Source organism: Dipodomys merriami, unplaced genomic scaffold, assembly GCF_024711535.1.
Source record: "Dipodomys merriami isolate MVZ:Mamm:240054 unplaced genomic scaffold, mDipMer1.0.p SCAF_4, whole genome shotgun sequence".
Lineage (NCBI taxonomy): Eukaryota > Metazoa > Chordata > Mammalia > Rodentia > Heteromyidae > Dipodomys > Dipodomys merriami.
The window spans coordinates 35995084-36019084 of NW_027205603.1; the positions used below are offsets into that span (position 1 = coordinate 35995084).

At 37.5% G+C, this 24001-nt stretch overlaps 1 protein-coding gene across 3 annotated transcripts in view; it reads left to right on the forward strand.

Moving 5' to 3' along the window:
* The first annotated feature begins 375 nt into the window (after nucleotides 1–375).
* Nucleotides 376–24001, forward strand: part of Nkain3 (sodium/potassium transporting ATPase interacting 3) — a 586475-nt gene continuing 562849 nt past the window's right edge. For all 3 annotated transcript variants that reach the window (XM_069990797.1, XM_069990798.1, XM_069990799.1), the window contains exon 1: nucleotides 376–917. In XM_069990797.1, coding sequence (XP_069846898.1) covers nucleotides 864–917 — 54 coding nt within the window. In that variant the 5' untranslated portion in view covers nucleotides 376–863. The remainder of the gene's footprint in view (nucleotides 918–24001) is intronic.

Below are 24001 nucleotides of genomic sequence, written 5' to 3' on the forward strand. Positions count from 1 at the left end.
TCAGTCCAGAGAGCTAAGCGCCCCGCGACTGGAGCTCACTCAGCCCCCGTCAGCCTTGAACCCTGTGATCCTCATCCACCTTCATCAAGTTCCTTCCTTCCTTCCTTCCTTCCTTCCTTCCTTGCTTGCTTCCTTGCTTGCTTGCTTCCTTCCTTCCTTCCTTCCTCCAGCTCAGTTAAGCCCAATTCCGTCCTTTGCAAACCTCTCCAATTCACCCTCCCTTCGAACCCCCCCCCCCCGCAAGAAAGCTCAGCCCGCTGCGTTTCCCCAGTTCTACTGGTCGCCAACGGGCTCCAGCTCCGCTCCATCGGACGCCCCAATTGACGCTCATTCACATTCATTTTCATTTTCTCTGCGTCCTTTTTTCTCGTTTCCCCTAAGACTCCTAACTAGACTGGCTCCGATCCTCCCTGGTGGCACTCCCATTCATCCCCTCCCAACACACACACACTCACACACACACGCACGCGCGCGCGCACACACACTAACACCACCGACACAGACAGCAGCCCACACCACTTTCCAGACGCCCACCTCCTCTATATTCCCCTCCCCTAAAGAGACATTCGCCCACTCACCATCTGTAGCCTCCTTCCGTCCCCCGCCCCGCCCGCGGGCTCCGCTCCCCCTCCCCAAGAAACAGACCTGTACAGTGGGAAGCAGGGACCCCCGCCAGACGCTCGGGGTCGTGCGCGCCGCACTGACCTCCGCCCGCCCTGCCGGGAAACTAACAAAGGCGGGCGCGAGCCCCGAGTCCGCGAGCGGCGAGCGCCGGGCGGGGCTGCTCCAGAGTCCCGAGGCAGCGGCGCCGCCGGAGAAGGCGCATCTCTTGCCGCTCGCGCCGCTGGGACACCACGGACACCATGGGCCGCTGCACGGGCCGCTGCTCGCTCATCTGCCTCTGCGCGCTGCAGCTGGTGAGTGCCTGCCCCGTGCCTGTTCCGCGCGCCCCTGCTCAGGGACCGATCCCAGCTCCGAACTAGCCTTTCCGGCTCCCCTCCGAAGATCCCCAGCTACTGGCAAAGTAGCTGGCTGGTAGGCGAGCCAGGTGCTTCTACCGAGAGAGCCCTATTCTCCCCACCCCAGCCACCCGGGCTGGGCGCTCACTGCCCTCCAGTCCCCGCGCCACTCGCCAGGTCGCTACTGCCCGCGGGAGGGCGCGATCTCACTTCTGGTCCCAAGCGCGCTGGGCTTCCCGGCTCCCCCGCCCGGTGTCGCCATGCAGTCCTGGGGCTGATGCGAAGGCGCTCCCCGGAGTGAGCGACTTCCCCTCCCCTGCCCCTCTGAGGGACAATTGGCTAGAGCACCCTGCGCGTTCCTGCGGAAGTTAAGGGTGGGGAGGGGGCTGGAGACTCCTTCTCCTGAGATGTTTAAAGTGGTTTAATTGGGAGGTGCGTGGAAAAGGAGCACCTCGCTCTGCGAGAGCGGAGACCTCAACTCTAGTGGTTCTCACCTTCAGCAGGCTGGAAGGTGGTGCTTGAGGCGTCTGGGCTCAAGAAGAGCCGTCTGTGTGATTTTTTAAAACAGTCCTTTCAGCCCCTGATCTTCCAACTGCGCTGTAGATTTTGTTGAAATGTTGCATGTTCAGGCAGCAACCGACTGACAGCTGTCATCAGGAAGAGAACAGAGTGAACTGGTTCTTTTTGGCTGGGTGCCTTGTGGCGAGATGATTACGTGTGAATGTGAAGTTGGAAATCCAACTGGAAAGATTGTTAGGTTCTGAGAAAATACTCTTAATACCTCTGGAACCTACACTGACCCTGTGGTCTATTCCACGGTCAATCGAGGTCAAGGCCAAAGACCTTTGGGTCAGACGTTGGTGTGTGAGAGATTAATAGACATTCTTTTCATTGCACTTAGCACAAAGCCTGTAAGTTAGGGGCTCCTTCATGTTTGCATTTGTTTTGCCAAAATTACAAAGGTGAAAGACAAGCAAAGGGGGAAAGGCTTTCATTGAACCTTCCTGAGGAAGGTCAACTCTTGCAAGACTCATTGGTGAAAGGTGAAGCAATATGGTTGTATAGTCCTTGTTCCCTGCTGTTTTAAAATGTTTTCACTTTTCTCTTGCTTCAGTGTTTGTTCCAATCTCCCTTAAAAGGTCTGCTATGGATGTACTCATTGTTTACATAATTCATGAATAATTTATGAATTAATAGGAATGCAATCAGTACTATTTGTTTTTAAATCTATTGGACAATTCATTCTGGGTTGTGAAAAACTTACATCAAATGGGATTTATAGTTTTCTTGGAAACATAATGTTTAAAATTCATTCAAATATAAGTGTTTTCTTTCACTTCAGGGGGAAAAAGGGACAACCTATACTTTGGTCTTTAAAAATGGGCATGGTTTTAAAATGGACTTATAAATTAGACAACTGAATACATCTCATGAGTCTTTGACTCTATAGGACTGGATACTCACACTAGATTGTATAATCCACATTGGCACACTTTCTATTTTACATGGAAACAGCTTCATGTTCTCATGCAGCAGGTTTATCAATGTAATAATGATTTCTTTGAATGTCATTGTAATAGTTGTGATAATGACAGTTTAGAGTGTCATAAATTAGTCCCCCAAACCTCCAGTTTCATATACAGTTTCTCCATTGATACTTCTTCAAACCTTGTCTCCAAATTCCATCTTCTATGTATGCTCTTCCTTGATGCTCCAGGTAAAACACTGGGTCCCTTCAGTCTCATAACCATTTGCTTTTTCTTCAGTTATGACACATTTTATGCTCTCTTAAATGTCTTGTTATTTACATATATCACTCATGACTAAACTGTAAGCAATTTGAGGATAAGAACAAACATTATTCATTTTCTTTGACATCTCTGCCAAGTCCTTAGTGCTTACATTAGGAGCTGAAATATATTTGTTGAATTTATGATCATATTTGCAGTTTCCACAGGGCTTTGGCACACATTTTTGTTGTTTTGGGTCTTTGGCAGTAGTGGATTTGAGCTCAGGGCTTTGTACTTACTAGGTAGGAACTCAACTGCTTTTAGTCTTTTTTGTTCTAGTTATCTTCAGAACAGGGTCTTATTTTTTCTCCCGCCTACCTGGACATAGACCCTTTTATTCATACTTTCTGCAGCAGCTGGAAAGACAGGCACAGACCACCACAATTAGTTTTCAGATGAGATTGAGAGATTTGTGAACTTTTGTCAAGTGATGAGCCTCCTGTTCATCAAATCTGGAGTAGCTGAGATTACAAGCATGAGCCACCTTGTGCCATTTGAGCATTTAAAGAAATCTTAAAGCTATCTTCTAAGATAGGTACTCATTTCTTTTATTTGCTGGTGGAAAAAAATTTTGGCACTCATAAAGTTAACCTTTTTTTTCAAAATCACTAGTTTTGCATGGTGGCAATAGTAGAGTGATGATAATAAATAAAAAAAACCTTATTCTCAAATTTAAAAGCCATGAATGTATACATCACATTATATCATAGATGATAATACTATTTATATAAAGGATGTATAGAACATCACTGATAAATCACAGACATAAAATTTCACAGTACTCTATGTCCTCTATGGCCTAGTAAGTAAATCTGGCAGAATCTTTTTGTTCAATTTGACAAACTCTTGGTTCAATAGTGCTGACATGAATGATGGCCAACATTTTTGTGTACTTTATAGAGAAAAAGGAAAATGAAACAAGAAAGACATTACTGGAACTTCATTAATGTCATGAACAGAGTTTTGTGGAATTGGATAAAAATTTCCAAATGCTGAAAAGTTAATTTTTCAAGTCCTTTTGTGTTACTGAGAAAGTAATGGTTACAGACATGATAAAGCTTTAGTTTTATTGTGCATTATTAAAAAATGTTTGCTCATAAATTTCCTGAGTCTAGACAATCAATAAACAAAAAGTCATAATCTATTTCTATAAAATTCCAATTTGTCTTCCATTAATAGTTCCATCTTGACTTATTTTAAATACATATAATACTTCCATTAAACAGATAAAATGGGCATAAACAACCTCAAAAGCATAATGTAAAACCTGGAAAAATAATTAGGATTTCTTTAAGTTTAAATTTGTACAGTTTAATTTTTGATCATGGTTGTGTTTAACAGATGGCTCACAAAAATACTCTGAGAACTTAACAAAACAACTCTCTGAGCCTGCTGAAGACCAGACCATAATCCAATGGGTTAGGAGCTCCTAACTCCCAGACTTAGTGTGGTACCCTTTCCACTGAAAACTGCTGACACTTGTTTCCCATTCATGGTTTTCTCCAAATGTTAAATGGTAGGACTTTTGAAGCAGTCATCTAGTGCAGGTGTAGAGTAGGTTTGGCATTTCACTGACCACATTGTTGAAGGGACTCTGCATAGTAATGACTGGATTCCATGCAAAATAATCACATGAATGGCATATTATCTCCTCCTAAAAGTTTAATACATGACAGATTTTCATAAATGATAGTATTCAAATTTCATCTGTACTATAAACGATTCAGTTATTTAAAAAATCAAACTGGGGAATTCTGATCAGAGAGAATATGTCATTTTTAGGTTAATATCAGTGAATGAACTTCGGTTTACATAATCTATCTCCCTCTTTCTACTTTCCACTGTTCCAGACATCTTTTATCATTACTCTTCTTCATACTTCTACCCAGTGAAGACAAATGCCCTGTGTTATATCTATCTGCTGATTTTGCTTGACAGAATTTTAAATGAACGGCTGTGTGAAGTGACTCTTTTAGAAGACTGATTTGTTAATGTTTCGCTGATCTGTCAAGTCTTCAAAGAATTTTTAATTACATTTCCATTTTTGTAATTTTGATTGTTTTTATAACATATATTCTTTGTTTCCTTTTTAAATATTTAAAAATTATAATTATAATGGTGATGTGCAAAGAGTCACAGTTAGTCAGTGAATTTCCTTTTGGACAATGTTACCCCTTCCCTCTCTCTCTCTAAGTTCTTCCCTCTCATCCCCACCTAACAAGTTGTATCATTCATTTTCAACATAGGGTCCATTGTAGTGACTGCTGCATTTTTTTAACCTTTTGACTTCCCATTCTTTTTGAAGAGCTGAAATATATAATGTTTTCCTGAAGTATGTTTTGCTTTTCTCTTTTACAAATATATATTCTTTTAAGCAGCTATGTCTATAGTCTAGACCTAAAAATCATATCTGATCACATGCTTTAGATGACTTTTAGTCACCACACCTAAGTGGGACTTGTTTGTGTAAGTCTAACATTAACTCAGCCTGTCATTATAGGACTCTTTTCTCTGAGCTTCCTCTGTGAAGTGTTGAGCTTACTTTCAGTATCTTCCAAACATCATAGAGGTTGAAGGTATGCTCAGTAAAACTTTAACTCTGGATGTTGTTAACAGGAGAGATGAACTATAGTCTGTAACACTTTAAGATGAAAGTCATTTACTATCAAAGCTGATAATGAGTGCACTAAAAGCCAAAGCTCTTGTTGAACTAGTGATAGTCACAGAAACCCTAAAAATATTCATAAACATGGGCAGCTTAGAAAAAATAGATCACATGCCAAGTGCCAGTGGCTCACGCCTGTAACTCTAGCTACTAAGGAGGCTGAGATCTTAGAATCAAGGTTCAAAGCCAGCCCGGGCAAGAAAGTCTGTGAAAATCTTATCTACAATAAACTACCAGAAAACTGGAAGTGGTGCTGTAGCTAACTGGTAGAGCGCTAGCCTTGAGCTAAAGAGCACAGGGACAGTGCTCAGGCCTAGAGTTCAAGCCCCACGACCGACAAAAAGAAAAAAAAAAGATGACTTATGTGTTTTTGTTTTGGAGAATATCCTCAAAGAAAATTAGCACGTTTTTTTCTCATTGCAAAAACAGTTCATTAATTTACTACACTGATTTCGAACCATCTGTGAGCAAATCTACCTGTGACACTAAAACTGAAATAAAATGTGTTGGAGGTGTCTGAATGGTAACAGTGTAGCTGCAGTAATGAGTTTTTAATTAAGGCTTTTGAAATCTACAGCTTACCTCTCGTACATATTGGATAGCCAGTGCAGAAATACATTTCTCTTACTGTGTAGCGACAATGATTCTTTTTTTTCAATGCAATTTTAATTTTAATAGCTTTTTTCTTCAGAAAAACATAGTTGTTTTGTTTATTATAATATTCTGGCTTCTCTTGAAAATTTGATGGTCCTGAGAATTGAATTCAGGGCCTCAAAATTGTGAGGTAGGCCACTTGAGCCATGCCTCCATCTTATTTTTTTTTTTTTTGCTTCTTAGTTACTTTTTGTTAATTGTTTCCTAGAGCCAATTTAGAGCATGGTCTTCCTCCTAACAGCCTAGGAGGGAATGTGTGGCAGCATTTCTTATTGATGGAGATGGGGTCTTGATAACTTTTTGTCTGACTGTCCTGCAACTAATATTCTCCTGATCCCAACCTTCCATACAGCTGGAATTACAGATGGGAGCCACCATTCTTGATTTTCTATGAAATTTAGAAATGTTTACATATTGTGTTCATAAATGGCTTTGTTAAATGCTAACTCCTTTTTACAAATGCTCTTTAAAGAAGAGAAAAATAAAAAAATAAGTTACAGAACTTAAATTTTTGACTAAAAATAAGACTTTGTATATAATATGACTATTATAGAAGTTAGCCATTTCTGAGTGGTTGATTTATACATCTTCAATAGCAGAAAGTGGGAACATTATTGTTAGGTTTTAAAAGAAGAGGTAGCCAAGTAAAAAGCACACCACGCATGCACGCACGTGATATTCAGGTAAGGGGTAACTTTATTCATTGTTCTGGCTGGCACCAGTCCATATTAGCACTCCACGTGACTGGAAAGAGAGCGTCTGGCCCTGGGCTAGGCCTTATCAAGGGTAGGGGCGACAGATGTGGCAACATCAAATCCAGATGTGACCTTAGCGGATGCAGATGTGACCTCTTCCATGTGTGCCAGTTGCCTAGGTAATGCAGGTACTGAGCAGAGACTTTGCTGTGAGGAGGGTGGAGTCTGATCACCATCCAGGAGCAGATCTTACCATTATGTTCTGTGTAGTATATGTGTTAATCAACAAAAAGTACTTAAGGAACAAGGGAGCTAGTCTAGATACTTTCTAAGTTTGATGGCTGATTATAGGAGCTTGACACTGCAGGAACAAGATTGTATCTGATCTCCAAAACTAAGACTCATGTATAATACAGGTATCAAAAGCCTTGGAGTGAAAGAAGAAGGGGTTAGGGGAAGGATGGGTGAGAATATTGAAAGGGGTGGTATTTATCAAGATGCATTGTATTCACTACTGCTTTGATAAGTGATAACTCCTTTGTACAACTACTTAAAATAACTTAAAAAGAAATAAAATAATTTAATTCTCAAAAAAAGTTTCTTCTTTTTCTTCATTCTAGACCTTACTTGTGAAGTTGAGCAATCTTCCTTTTTCCTTTTTACAAACTCAAAGATATTTTCTCTCTCAAACTTCTGCTACTTATGTTCCTTTTCATTTTTATTGATGAATACTTCAGAGTCTTCAGGTTGAAACCTAGTTTGTAAGCCTTCTTCACTCATTCTTTTAGTTGTCCTGCTTTGCTTGGAGTTATTCTCTACAAGGTTGCCTGATAAATGTTCCTTAAGTGACATTTTCAGTATGTCAATTATTTAAAAAACTCATCTGTTTCTATTCAGTCTATTATTTGCCCTAAATACTTGTAGAAATTTTTTCTCACTTCCACAAGTCTGAATCCTCATTTCCCTATGAACAAATCTGAGTACTCATGACAGCTGCATTCATACACCTGTGCCTTTTCCTGAAACAAATGTCAGGATTGCAAAACTTAGAAAGCAGAAATGATTAAAGTTCACTGAAATGGAAATATATATACATATGTTGTTTCATTCTTTATAAAATAATACGTGCTTAAAACAATGCCTCAAATTGTAATAAAATCATTTTCACTTCAGTCACTTCCTTGTGGTTTTTGTTTTGCCAATTTTTCTTCTTCCTTAAGAAGGGATCTTTATAATAAACTTTGAAAAATAAATTACTTTCTATCCTCTGAACTTTAGTATTCACTTTTAAAAGAGGATTTTCTTCATATATACATATTTATACATATACATACACATATATATTACAGTTTCCTAGTAAATTTTATTTATGATGTATCAGTGTAAATAAAAATTATCCAGATTATTTAAGGGACACATTTGAAATAATTTAAATAAAGGAAATTTAAACATAAGAAGATCAAAATGTAAGATTTAGATATTACTGACAAAATGAACTCACATAACCTTTGTAAAAGGTTTCTCTACAAAAGTTTAGATGGATGAATAGGGAAAATAATAAATCTATGTATGTTTGACTATTCTGTTTATGTTTTCACCCAATGAAGCCCAGCTTCGCTGAAGAAGCTGGATAACACCTGCTTGATAAAACCCACCAATTAAAGATAGAAATCACAAACAACATAATGGAAAAAAAAGACATTGGAGGGATTTGCATAAGAAGATAGTGAGTGGAAACATCTGCTTTTCCTTCTCCTCAACATTTCAGTCTCTGAATGAAACCATAATGGCACAAGGAAGAAAAAAATGGGACAAAATAGATGACCAGCAAGCTTGCAGGGATCCAAGCAATATGAAGAAGGCCCTGAAAATCTTTGGTCTAGTCCTGCCAAAACAACTGCAGATGAGACTCAAAAGTCAGTAAATCTAGCAGCCTTTTTTTCATAGCAACATAAACATCAGTACCAGCAACATCACATGCCAAATGGCTCTTGTAGGATCTTCAGGCTCCCCAAGCCTGAAGCATATTCTCTTTGCACACTGCACAGACATGCTCATGTGTTGTACTGAAACCCAGTATTTACTCTGTTGACAATTAGGGATGCTTTGGCATGGAATTGAAGAACTGGTACCTTTTAGGTTTTACACTTTGGAAGTCTGCTCCTTAGTATCGCTGTGGAAATGATGTGGAATTGGAGAATAAACATAGTAATAACTGTGAAAGTAAAGACAGGCTAATACTTATGAATTAGACAACCATAAGATGATGGAGAAGAATCACACAGTGATTTGTTATGTGATGGATTGCTTTGATTTTCTTACAGTACTTTCTGGATATATTTTAAAGTAACTTTAATACTGTTTTTAAAAAGGAAGAAAATCCAAATATAATTTTCAAGATGCTTTGAGTACCAAGAATAAGAATACTATTTGACAAAAACTTGATAAAGTATGATTTCTTTCTAAACTGCATCAAAAATTAATGTTTTTAATTCTCATTACTAGTATTTGATGTTAATATATGAATTTTCATGCAGGGACAGCAGAATGTCACATAATAATCAAAGATATTTTATTGATTATTAATATTCAAAATACATACAAGTTGTTATGTCAAAAACGAACTTTACAACTTTGGTGGGAGGGGAGGAGAGTTGGGTGAGGGAGGTGGGGGGAGGATGGGATGGGAAGGGGAAACAAAGGAGGAGGCTACAATGCTTGATAAGAAATGTACTCATTATCTTGCCCATGTAATTGTAACCCCTCTGTACAGTATTTTCACAATAAAAAATAAATTAAAAATATCAGTTAAGTAGTCACACAAATAAATGACAGAAGGCACAGAGCATTTCATTTACATTTTAGTTTGATATGTTTTCAATGGCACTAAGTCATTCAAAGATTGGCTCTGAATGACTTGAAAATGGAACATTCTTACATAGGTCTATGTTAGAATATGGAAACCAGGCACTGGTATCTCACACCTGTAATCCTAGCCACTCTGGAGGCTGAGATCTGAGGATCAAGATTAGAAGCTATCCTTGATAAGAAAGTCTGTGAGAGATTTAATTTTTTGAGTTCCAAAACAACAAAGAAATCAGCTTATAAATATGTTAGAAACAATCGCAAGAAAGAAAAACATTTGAATACTTATCTTGGGGTTCATTTCACCTAAATATACCTGGAACTCAAAAAACGGACTCCCCCAACAACAAATCCTTAAAGAAACAACTGGCCAATAAATAAGTGGGCTAAAGACTTAAAGAGAAACTTCTCTGAAGAGGAAAGGATGGCCAATAGACACATGAAGAAATGCTCAATCTCTCTAGGCATAAAAGAAATGCAAATCAAAACAACATTGAGATACCACCTCATCCCAGTTAGAAGGGCTATAATCAAGAACTCTAGTAACAACAGATGCTGGAGGGGATGTGGACAGAAGGGAACCTTACTGAATTGTTGGTGGGAATGCAAACTTGTTCAACCACTTTGGAAAGCAGCATGGAGGTTCCTCAAAAGACTCCACATAGAGCTCCTGGATGCCCCAGAAATCCCACATTAGGTCATTTACCCAAATGATCACAAACAAGACCATACTAAAGCTACCAGCACGACTATGTTTATTGCAGTATTATTTACTATAGGTAAGATATGAAACCAACCTAGATGGCCCTCAGTAGATGAATGGATCAAGAAAATGTGGTATATATACACAATGGAATTCTATGCCTCCATCAGAAAGAATGACATTGCCCCATTTGTTAGGAAATGGAAAGACTTGGAAAAAATTATATTAAGTGAAGTAATCCAGGCCCAAAGAAACATAGGTCCCATGGTCTCCCTTATTTGCAATAACTAGTATGTGCCTGAGACAAGCAGAAAAGGTCAGATAAGTTAATGTTAGGGAAATGAACCCTAAGATATGTATTCAAATGTTTTATTCTTTCATGCGATTGTTTCTAACACATTTATCAGATGATTTCTTTGTTGCTTTGTATGTCCCTCCCCCACAGTATAACCCCTGTTTTCACTGTATTTGATGTTGGGTTATAATTTTTGGAGGGGAAGGGAAAAAAATGGTTTAAGTAGGGATACAGGTGGACGGACCCATTGCAACAATGAGATGTACAAGTCGTTATGTTGAAAATGAACTTTACAACTTTGGGGGGGAGGGGGATTGAGTAGGGGGACAGGGGGAGGATGGGAAGGGATGGGAAGGGGAAACAAAGGAGGAGGCTACAATGCTTGATAAGAAATGTACTCATTACCTTGCCCATGTAATTGTAACCCCTCTGTAGGGTATTTTCACAATAAAAAAAATTTTTAAAAAAAAGAAAGTTTGTGAGATTATTATCTCCATTAAACTACTAAAAATAAAAAAAGAAGTGGACCTGAGTGCAAAATAAGCTCAGGGATCAAGCCCAGTCTCTGCAATAGATAGTCGGGGGGGGGGGGGGAGAGAAGATTAAAGTACTGGTAAGAATTTAGATAGGTTAGATCCTTGAACTTACACATAACTTTTCTTTTTGATAGGAGGAACCATTTAAGTGAAGTAAGCCAAGCCCAAAGAAACATAGGTCCCATGGTCTCCCTTATTTGCAATAACTAGTATATGCCTGAGACAAGCAGAAAAGGTCAGATAAGTTGATGTTAGGGAAATGAACCCTAAGATATGTATTCAAATGTTTCATTCTTTCATGCGATTGTTTCTAACACATTTATCAGATGATTTCTTTGTTGCTTTGTACGTCCCTCCCCCACGGTATAACCCCTGCTTTCACTGTATTTGATGTTTGGTTATAATTTGTGGAGGAGAAGGGAAAAAACAAATTGTTTAAATAGGCATAAGGAAGTGAGCATGTAGACTGTAGACAAGAAAGAGCTGGGATCCCATTGAGGGATCCAGGTGTACGAATTAGATGTTCTATTGTTCAAGGAAGAAAAGGTAGCATCATTGTATGAACACAGTACCATTAGAATTTTTTTAACCAATAGTGTGCTTGAATACTTAGGTGTAATTAAATGTTGGGTACCTTCCTTCTACTTTCTCCACAGTCCTTGCACTCTGACTGCTTCATGCAGATATTTGTTCTCTTTCTTAATGAGGAATGGAACAAGATTGTAGCCATCAGGTTCTTGTGAGATGTGAGCTCAATGGGAGTGAAGATAAGTCATAAATATATTGTTGACAGTTTTCTCTGTTTCAGTAATGAGAAGCATAGTTATACTGTGGTATTGATTAATACATTGTATAATAAGAGCTTGCACATGGGAGTCATCAGCTATGAAGGGTAATTGGTTAAATCAGTTGGGTTACAAAGACTGATGCTTTACATATCAGTATTTTCTGTACTGATAGCTAGATCTGAATTATCTCAGATAATGGGAAGTATGAAAGTTTTGTTAATGACAATCATTATCAAATTTTTATTCAAATATAATTTTTTTAAAAAATTAAATGGTTATACAAAGGTACTTTAAATATAAATTTTTGATAAGGATATCTTTTAAATGATCATTTATGAAATCATGTCTGATCATTTATGAAATCATGTCTTATCGTTTATGTAATCATGTCTTAGATTTAAGGGGTCCTCCACAAATTATTGAAGACAGGACTATATTTATGCTTTTCAGTACTTACAACTTGTCTGATTATTGTTAAGTATCTCTGAGAATAGAAATGTTACCTCAAATTTTACTCTACTTTTCATACGTGTGTGTGTGTGTGTGTGTGTGTGTGTGTATGTGTGTGTGTGTGTGTGTGTGTGTGTGTAGTGTGCCAGTGATGGGGCTTGAACTTAAAGCTTGGGTACTGTCCCTTAGAATTTTTGCTCAAGGCTAGCACTCTACCACTTGAGCCATAGCTCCATTACTAGCTTTTTGCGGGTTAATTGGAGACAAAGTCTCACAGACATTCCTTCCCTGTCTGGCTTTGAGCCATGATCCTCACATTTCAGCCGCCTGCATAGATAGGATTACAGGCATTAGCCCAGGGTACCTTGCACATGCATGCACACACACACACACACACACACACACACACACACACACACACACACACACACTTTTTTTAAGTCCAGATGGTGTGCAAATGGAGGCAATTATGAGCCTGTATCAGCTAAGGGAACTTTACTTTCAGGAATTTTGTGAGCCAATTGCTAAATACAAGCTTATTAAATATTAATTATAAAAACAATTCATTTTAGGAACAAAAGTAATAAATATTCAAAAGAACTTATTTCTTCTCTAGGATTATTTTACATTTATAGTACCTGTCTGGTAGTAATTCTATAAGGTAATGTGATATATATTGAACATCTCTTCCCAATTTTGCATTCTGATTATACAGGAATTATTTACTTCATGGCAATATACAAATGTTACAAATTAGGGTCTTCTCCAACCCCCTAGAGCCAGTTATTAAACATTTACTAGCACACTACAAGGCAGGGACTTTCATCAGAAGAAAGCCAGTTTTCTTCTTTATACAAGTTGGATCTGATTTATAAATCCTTAATGAATTATGCATGTGATAATTAATGCATCAAATAATAAATGCATGTGTAGAAAGCATATACTATAACTTTAAGTATTTTGGTTTATTGCTTTGAGTGCATCTGTAAAATGATCTAAATATAATGGACAAGCTTTTATTTCCAAAAATTCCAATATTAAGTCGTTTTGTATGATGCTTTTAGGTCTCTCTAAAGTGTTCATCTATGTCAAATTTGGTAAATGATCCAGAGTTGATAATGGTTTACGGGTTTCACTCCTAGATGGCTAAAACTAGAATTCTTCACCATGAGAAATTCATTTCTGCATAATTTATATTGATAGGTTCCCATGAGCAAGGCAGGACTATACTAATATCCAGTAACCTGCCTGCATTATCAGTCCTAATTAATTCTTCCCACAAAGATGTCAAGTAATCAATGTTATAAAGATTCAAATACCTTTGAACACACATATGGTTTCTTTAGGCTGGACTGAGCTGCAGCTTTTCACTGTTCTAAAGCTGAAATACTAATATTCAATCTCAAAAAAGACTCCAAGTAGGTATTTCATGTGAGCACACTACAAGATGTTTAGCTCATAATATTCATCTTCTAAATTTAAGAAGTAATCATTGCTACAATATGGAAACAATCATCTTGTACTTCAAATTCCCTTGTTTCATTCTTATAACATTCTCCCAAGGCAAGTATTAATACATTCCGATTTACAGATGAGAAAAGCAAAATGTGGGGAGATTATGTAGCGTGTACATTTTTGCATTTCTCATTTCTCCATTTCATGTTCCTTAAACCATATGATACTTAAAGCCATGCTTACACCATCTTACACTATATATTATTATATGGCCTAATGCATGAAAACGAATGTAGATAAGAAAACCTCATGTGTGAGAAAGGGCTTAGGCCAGAACTTTTGCAAAGAGCAAGCCAGTTCTTTGTGTGTGTGTATGTTTAAAGTATTTATATTATTATCTTTAAGTAGTTGTACAAAGAAGTTCTCATTCTACAAAACAGTATATGAGTACAAAGTGTCTGACAACACTGTCACCCATCTCTCCTAACCCACCCCTTCTCTCACTTTTTTCTTTAATTGAGATTAGGTGATTACATAAATTTCACATATTTCACAGTATTGTGAAATAGTGATAGAGTCACAAACACATTTTAACCTTCACAAGGAAAATTGTCATTATCATGGTCTATACAGTTTGTGAATTCTATGAGCTTTGACAAAACAAGTTATTTTTTTCTACATCAGGTGAAGTTTACATTTCTTTCCTCTTGCTTAGTGTAGGCTGTTCCCACTTACTCTGTTCCTCCTCCTGGCTTCCAGAGCAAGCCAGTTCTATAAATCAAACATGATTTATTTTTTACTACTTTTGTGCTGTTCCTGGGCCTTCTTAAACTCGGGATTTGGGTGCTGTTCTTGAGCTTCTTGCTCAAAGCTAGTGCTCTACCACGTGAGCCAGAGCTCCATTGCCAGATTACTTTTGATGGTGGTTATTAGGGGATAGGAGTCTCATAGACTTCCCTGCCCAGGCTGGCTTCAAACTTTGAACCTCTGACCTCAGCCTCCCAAGTAGCTAGGGTTAGTCATGAGCCCCCAGTGCCTGGCTGAAATGTAATTTCTAAGGTGTAATCTAGATGACTCAAGTCATAAATAGAGACACTTGAACTCTTGGAAACAGCTTTTTGTTGTTGTCACTTTTGTTAGGAGAAAGTACCTTTTCTCCTGATTGATAGCTGTTTTTAGAGTCTCCTCAAGTGGTGCCCTCATTGCATCCTGGAACATAAGAGCAAAACGTAAGCTTTCTGCAGCTCAAGGATTCTGCACTTTTTTATGCTCTATTTTCTTCAACAGATGAAGCACCTCTGGCAATGTTTTCTCCCTGCTCGAATAGAATTCACTAATAGCATTATAACCTGGACTCACAACTACTTTCTCTCTTTAAATGCTTCATCCACAAATTCTCTTTGCTATGCAATGGGAAACTCATCCTTGGCATATATGGCTGCCAGGGAATCTGAAGTTTGTAACCACAGTGTTGACTAAGTGTTTTAAACGCAGGGCCAATTAGAGGAAAGCATTAGAGGAAGCCACTGAACCACTGGGGACTTGCAAAGAACCTCCAGCTGTCTTTCCATCTCACAAAGAGCTGTGGTTGGAAATACACAGATGGAGTTGTCCTGAGGGAGGCTTCCCACCCGTGGGCCCTGTTCAAGCATTTCACAAGTAGGAGATGTATTGTTTTGTAACATTTCACAGACTGTACATCATACTGAAGACGTTTGGTCATCTATTATTCATGTGTTTGTTTGGCTTAGACCTAAAGTGTCTTTATACATACTTTTTTTGTACATTTTTAAGTGTAAACATAGTGTTTTGTACATCTCATTGTTACAATGGGTCATCCTATATCCTCACTTAAGCATTTTGTTTTTCCCCTCCCCTCCCCAAATTAGAGAAGTGTATATACAAGATGCAGGGCACCGACGTCAAATACAGTGAACATAAGAGTTATACAGAACATGCAAAGAAACAAAAAAATTACATGGTACATTATGCATACTTTTTAATTCCTTTGGTACTAATGTTAATTTTTTTAGAGAGTAGAGGTTTTAGGGGAGAGGATAGTTAGCTCAATTTTTCTTTCAGGATAATACAAAGAACAGACTACTGATTTTCTTATTATATTTTCCTTTATTCAGGAAAACCTGGAGTAGTATTTGCATAAATATGTATGAGTTTTAATTCAAGGTACTGTACTTTGTTTTCTATCCCATCATATTTAAGAAATAATATTATTTTCTTATTTAGAAGATTGCATAAAACGAGAGACAATTTTATTTAAACATGTATACAGGTATCAAAAATTTATATGTTTGATATTTTGATTTATCCTATTAATCTTAATTTGATTCCAAAATGTCAATTAATTATTATAGTACCAATGAAATAATAAAAATGTTTTAAGGAGAATGTTAGAAAAAGTCCTCTTTATAAATAGAATGCACTTTTAAAATAAAATTTTGTGCTAATTGAATTAAAACTGTTAGTTTATTATTTAACTGAGACTTAAACTGAAATTAGCATATTTCACCTGCTATATTTATGGGCTTTCTATGATCTAAAAGGAATGAGGAATCTTTATGTCTTTGGCTTGAGAATTACATTGATGGATGCTTAACAGTTAGGCAGATATGCTTTTCTCCAAAGTGTTCCAAAATGTATGCTGAAGGCCACTTTTTGAGATAGGCAGGGAATCACACTGAGATGGCAGTGCTGGCATCATAAGAGCGACTTTTATGATGATATAATTTTTCTCAAATTGATATCTGAGTGCAGTAAAGTTTATCTGTTGACATTAGAATGAGGTTCCCCAGGTAAACTAGATGTGAGTGACATTTTGTGTGTGTGTGTGTGTATATATATATATATTACATATATGTGTCTTGTAAATCATGACACATTTAACAAATTAAGTTTTAATTCACAAAATTCTAAAAGTTCACCTACATTTAATCTGTAAACTTACATTTTTTTTTGTCGGTCCTGGGGCTTGAACTCTGGGCTTGGGCGCTCTCCTTGTACTCTTCAGCTCAAGGTGAGAGCTCTACCACTTGAGCCACAGCACCACTTCCGGTTTTCTAGCAGTTTATTGGAGATAAGAGTCTCACAAACTTTCCTGCCAGGGCTGCCTTTGAACCACCATCCTCAGATCTCAGCTTCCTGAGTAGCTAGGATTATAAGCGTGATCCACCGGCGCCGGCTTGTAAACTTAGTTTTAATATGTAAACCTGAGGAATCAACTGTAGAGCACATGTAGAAGTCCCGCTCAAGTGCAAGGAAATAGTGGAGTCAGCAGAATGACATTTCACATCACATATCCACCACTTATGTGCAATAACAACTTGTAACATATCCTAGATAGGAACATTTGAATTTCAGTAGACTACAGGCAAAAGATGAATCAGGATGGTAGGGGGAAAACAAAGGAGGAGGCAACAATGCTCAATAGGAAATGTAGTTATTACCTTGCTCATGTAACTGTAACCCCTCTGTACAACATTTTTACAATAAAAACATACAAAAAAAGATGAACAAGCAACATATTTTCTTAAGTCATAAATAGTATACTGCAAAAAATTTAGGCAGGAGACCTAACCATTCTTCTCAACATTGATCAGAATATGATAGTTTTATAATACTTATAGTGAAATAGTTACAAAATTTATAGCCAAAAGTAAAGAAAAAGCTAATTGGGAAACACTTATAGTTCTGAAGTAAAATAACAAATGAATTCAGATTGCATTGCCTAATGGTGGATTATCAGCATCAGAAAGTTATGTCTCAGAATATTGAAAGAAAACATATCCTCTCCACCTCTCCTTTAATCTCTGTTTCTTCACTTCTAGAACCATAATCCTACTTTGCAATTTGTGGCCCACCCATTAGTAAGCCAATTTTGACAGTTGTAATTGTACGTGTACAGTTTTCAGCTCTTCCATTTGCTTGCATCAAGACCTTGAAACTTTACTTGAATCTTGTTCATAGAAGCCAGAGGAATAAATGCTAACAACACTGTAAAATGACATCATAGAGAAACTTGGATGCTTTACAAAAGTGATCGATACATTATTGCTACTTACCCATATGTTTGTCAAACTTTTTCATGGTTCCTAAGGCTTGGTAACTGTTAACTTGCAACCTCACCTTGATAATGGTCCAAACATATAGCTACAAGATGCAGTTGAGCAAATTTGACACTATAGTTGTAGCCAGACCTATGCCGGGTGTCTGGTGCACCAGTCCCTTACTGCACAGGATGCAGACACACAGGTTTATATTCTGATTTTTATTATATCATACCCTTACCCTACAGATGCCCACTGCAGCTTGATCTACCCAGTTTTCTTTGAGTTGTCCGGTGTATTTCACTCCTGTGACAGCAGTCTGCCTATATCATACCATGAGTCTCTCTCTTCAGCTCCATCTTTGTATGACTTTGTTATATAGAATCTCAACAGCTACCTGCAGCAGCATTTTTATCATCTGACTGTTTGTACTTTTATGACTAAAACTAGAGGCTCCTAGCATTTCCAGAACAGCTACATTCTTGACATAAATGTAGCATCAGAAATCCACACTTTTTGGTGCACAGTGATGAAGTAGGTACAGAAAAAAAGTGCTATTACAGAAAAGGTATTTGGTGCTAATTTAGGCATGTTAGTGATCAACTATTAGCTATCAACTTCTTTAATCTTTGCTTACCCTAACTACTTGGCCTGAAGCTCATACCTGTCTTCTTTGCCACACAGGAGGCTGAAATTTGAAGATCTCAGTTTGAAGTCAGGCTGGGCAGGAAAGTCTTTGAGATTCTCCAACTAATCAGCCTTGAATGAAAAAAAAAAAAACAACTAAGGGACAGCACCCTTCAAACTTCAGTACCAGAAAAAAAAATGCGGACTGGTATTTAAAAGTAGATATGTGTTTTGTTTTGTTTTCCTGTAACTTTATTTGCTTTTCTCTTCCTTCTTTATAAAGCTGTGGTGATGACTCTAATATTATCTCCTACAAAGTGACAGGCATGAACAAATTCTATAAACACTTTATCTGAACAAGGTATGTATAAGGCTTGTGGAAAAAGATTCTGGAAATGATTTCTATGATCACCTGAAGAATCAACTTCAGTAGAGCTATTTTTGTTTAAAAACATTACCATAGCCATTATTGGAGGCAAAATGTTGAAATAACATTTATGGACACACATTAAGCATTTGCATGCAAATGCTTTAGGATATTTCTATTTCTACTGTATTTGAAATAATTACTTTATTTTAATATTTAAGTAAATTATTTTATTTTTTTGTCAGGTATGCTGTGTGTGTGTGTGTGTGTGTGTGTGTGTGTGTGTGTGTGTGTGTGTGTGTGTACTGGGGTTGGAACTCAGGGCCTTGGCGCTGTCCCTTAGTTTTTCTGCTCAAAGTTGGTGTTCTACCATGTGAGCCACACCACCGCCAACGTGTTTTTGTTAGTTAATTGGAGATAAGAATCTCACAGACCTTTCTGCCTGGGATGGCCTCAAATCTTGATCCTCAGATCTCAGTCTCCTGAATAACTAGAATTACAGGCATGGTACCCTGCTTTTGTTTTGAACATTTAGAGTTTTGACTTGGAGTGTTTGGGAAGATCTAATAGAAAAATCAATTTGGCTGCATATTTTTCAGTATACTTTTTAAAAATGCAGAGATGTGGTATTGTTACTGTCATCAAATGACTCCTGATTTTGGACACAGAGAAACTTAAAACACCTCAAAAACTTTAATGCTCTAGATGCCTTCCCAGTATCTTCAAGATTTTAAGTATGTGAGAATTAGTCGTCTGGAATATATAGCATGAGTCCTGCATTTATCATGTATGACTCCAGGGCCAAGAAACAACACCCTAGGGATTTAGCTCTAAAGATATTCCATGGCCCCCAAAACTGATTTAAGTTGAATCTTCTTTGCTTCGGAGGCTGCCTTCTATTTCGCTTCCTCCTCCCTTTTGACCATTCCTTCCTCTGCTCATTTAGTTTTTGTTCACTCTCCTCTTGCTTATGTTAAAGTTTCAAATTGCCCTTGAACCTCTCAGAGGGAAGAAGCAAGGGAGCACCAAACCAATGGCCCTTGCCTCTACTTCTGACTTAGTAGAGGGAAAAGAAGCTCGGGGGCTTTTAAGCATAAAAAAACAAAACCTAGGATTCTATGTTTTATAGGACATTAATGAATTTGGAAAGGGGACTCTACTACTGAAAAGAATCTTAAAACCACTACTTAGAATATGATATGGCTCTGGATTTATGTAACATTGCTAAGAGTTTTCAATATTTCAAAAATTATTATTTCTTTCTGCACATATCTACCTTCCTGTTAAATAATGGTGAAAAATGCCTTTAGATATATGCTTCATTTTATACATGTGAAATAAATTGGGTACTTTAAATAGTTATTATCAAAACATCATTAACATGGTGAAAATACGCCATATATTAATCTTATATGGTATAATGTAAAGGAAAATCTTGAGGCTATCCTATACAAAAGCTAACATTGTCTTCATCCTTCATTGCCATTGAACATGAATAATATTTCAAGTCAACATGTTTGGTCTAAATTGTATTAGCATCAAAAGCATAGTAACTCTGTTTTCCGAGCTAATATAAATAATACATGGAACCCTGTCATTGTGCTCTACAATGAAAATTTTGAAACATACAATTCAAAATTGCAGCAAAGAAAACAAATCACTCAATATCATTTCCCTGAAGAACATTTCTCCTTACATAGAAAACCTATCCATGTTTTTCCTTTTTTTAAGGGGAAAATTTTTAATGAAATTTCAGTGTTTTCTGTTCAAATACCAACAATTTCGTATGTTTCCCTTTTGCTATCTGTTATGATTCTCATGGCTGATAACTTACACCTTAGTCTGAATGCTTAGGTTGAAGATAGTTGCTTTTTCTGAATTATTACTCCAAGTTAATGTGTGATACTGTTTTCACTTTAGCTTATATTTTATTATTTGTATAAAATTTTACTGTATTTTAAGGGATGAAAGAGTCCCTCCTTGTTTTTATATTTCCTACAGCACCTGAATTCAATTTACATCAAACATCTGTTCAACAGATATTTTCTGAATACTGGATAAACGAGTAATTATGTTTCCTGTGTCATCAGGATGCTTTTGCTTGCAAGAAGCAAAGCACCAGATGAAAGATGCTTAAACAAGAGCTCCTAAAAGCATGATACAGGGACTGTTGTCAGAATCCAAAGTGCTCATTTCTCTCATACAAACAGCTAAGTAAGTATTTAGAAACTTTCAGAGCAATTTGAATTTATCATGATATTCAAGTGCCTGGTCATTGTCTTAGGAATTTGTTTTTATTGATTTTTAGCACAGTTTTTGTCTTCAGCTGATAGAAAATTCAGGCAAATGGAACAAACATAAAAATCCTAAGCAAAAAAAATACCATTTAATTATTACAGAGTGTTCAAGAAGCATAGGTTTGAAAAACAAGTGTTTATTAATACATCTCACAGCTTAATAAATAAAGAAGGAAATAGATACTGGGGTTGATTCAACAATGTCCATGGTGTTAGGGATCTATGCTGGTTTTTTAGGGATTCTCAGTTGTGATACATCTTCAGCAGTTAAATGCCTGATCTTTTTGCATGAAAATATTGACTATGAGAAGGAAATTAGCAGATAGAGAAGAACTTCTCCTTTTCCACTCTCTTTTCATCTTGAAATAATTTTCCCCAGATTTTTCCCTGATCAGAACTCGGTCCCATGCCGTTCCTTGGACCAGCTTCTGCCACACTGTCATGACCAACACATGATGGTATCTCCTCTGGGTGAGATCCCTCATAGCATTACCACAGCAGGAGTCTTTCACCTCTACACCCATCCAAAATCAACAAAACCAACAAGGCTTCAATAAGAGGGGATTCAAACCAATGTTGCAACTTTGTAGATAAGCTACATATTGTATTACATATTTTTACACAATAGTTTGTATTTTGTAACTGCAACCATGCACATAACCAGTGTTAACTCTGTCTTAAAATTTTAACCATCTTTTTCAGTATATATTAGTTGCACAAGGGATGTTTCGTCACAGCATTTCCAAACATGTATACAATGTACCCTGGTAAAATTCACCTCCTGACTTTTACATCTTGTATTCATTACTTGTATTGCTAAGGCCAAACACCTGACAAAAGTAATTTAGGAGTTGAAAGATTTATTTTGGTTCAGTTTCTGAGATAATCCTAAATTGTTGGCTATGTTGATTCTAGGCCTAGGGTAGGATAGAAAATTTTGTTGGTGTGCCTATGTGGAAGGAGGGATTGTATACTTCATGGCATACAGCAGTCAGACAAGAAAGAGAAAACAAGATACTTAAAGGACCTGCTTCCACAGCCTGAAGTTTTAAGAAATTCCCAAAGTAGCACCCCCTCTGGTTTTCAGTGTATGTTTTCTATCCAAACACTAACATCTTACCCCTAATTACTCAAAAGCCTGTGGTCATCTCATATTGCAAGACCATCCCTATGAATTATCAAAGTCTTAATATTTGGAACATTATTAACCAAAGTTTCAGCCAGGTGCTGGTGGCTAATGACTATAAGACCAGGAGGCTGAGATCTGAGGTTCACTGTTTAAAACCAGTCAGGGCAGAAAAGTCTATGAGACTCTTATTGCCAATAAATCACCAAAATAGGTAGGAACTGGAGCTATGGCTCAAGTGGCAGAGCATTATCCTTGAACAAAAACATCTCAGGGACAATGCCCAGGCTCTCAGTTTAAGCCCTAGGAATGGTATCCACCCCCCTACACAAAATCTAAGTTCCAGTAAGATTCAAAACAAACACTTGATGGTGAGTGCTTGTGAAATAAATCAAAATCGAATCGTATACTCCCAAGATACAATGGAACAGAGCAAATATTTGCCTAGGGGGAATAAGAGAAGAGCAAGTAGTGATTTACTAAGTCAAGATACAAAAAGACAAACCCAGCATAACATTAAAAGCCCACAGTTCCTGCTATCCAGAGCACAAACCATCCTGATGTGACCTTGAGCCTCCCTGCCTCTATGGCTTTGCCCTTGGCAACCCATATGGCCTGACTTCACTCACTGCTGGTGGTTTTGCTTGGCAGAAGTTCCATATTCCTGGTCTCTCCAACATCCGGGGATTTCCACTGAAGCTTAGGTCTCACCCTCAGAGCTTCAGGCACCACCTTCTCCAGGCTGCCTGGAGGAACTCTAAATAACAACTCTGCATCACAGATAGAAAAAGAGTGACTTAAAACAGCTGAGTGTCTTCTCTTCCCCAAGGTGCCATTATTGGAAGGTTAAGAGAGCTGGGATTCTGTGAATGTCTAGATCCAAGGCTCTCTTCCCTATGTGGTGCTGGTTTGGTGGCCCTGGAGTAACCTGATGTCAGAAATCTGGGAAGAGAGTCCTCTCATAAATAGTTCATATGATGTATCTTAATGGTTTAAAGCGCAATTATTGCATTCCCTGTACATAAGTCTTTCACTTCACTAAAATGTGCCCCTTTGGTACTGACTGAAATGTATTCACTTGGCCAATATATTTCATACTTTCCTCAGAGGTCAAAGGTTCCTGCTGTTATCAAGGTGTTCAATATAATGTGTAGAGGATACATGCTTTGAAATTCTGAAATCTAGAATCACATTGATCCAAAAAGCTCTTAGTCATTTTTGGTTAAGTGTAGCTTGCTACTTCCCTTACATTTACAGCATTGCCTCTTATCAAAAGTGTTGTAACTTACATAGTCTTGTCTGGGCTTTCAAATGCCATTTTTTTAAAACCAGACAGGTACCCAGATACCAGATTTTCAACATTTCTTTGCAGCACAGCTCTTTGGTAAGTTGGAAACTGCCATTTATTCAATTCTTTTTTCATTTGTTAGTTGCTCGTAATTCAGTTCCCTAGAAGATTGCCTTTCAGAGATGTTAGAAGATATATCTCTGGGGAGATCCTTTTTTCATTTTTCTGGGGAGCTGGGTATACTACCCTAATTATTGTTCACCCTGTTTCTTTTGGTAGATGGTACTCATTTCTAGCTAATGCATGCTGTGTAGCAAATTTTAGAGGACCATGAAAATAAGCTCAATAACTTTCATCTTTAATGTCCATATATACAGATT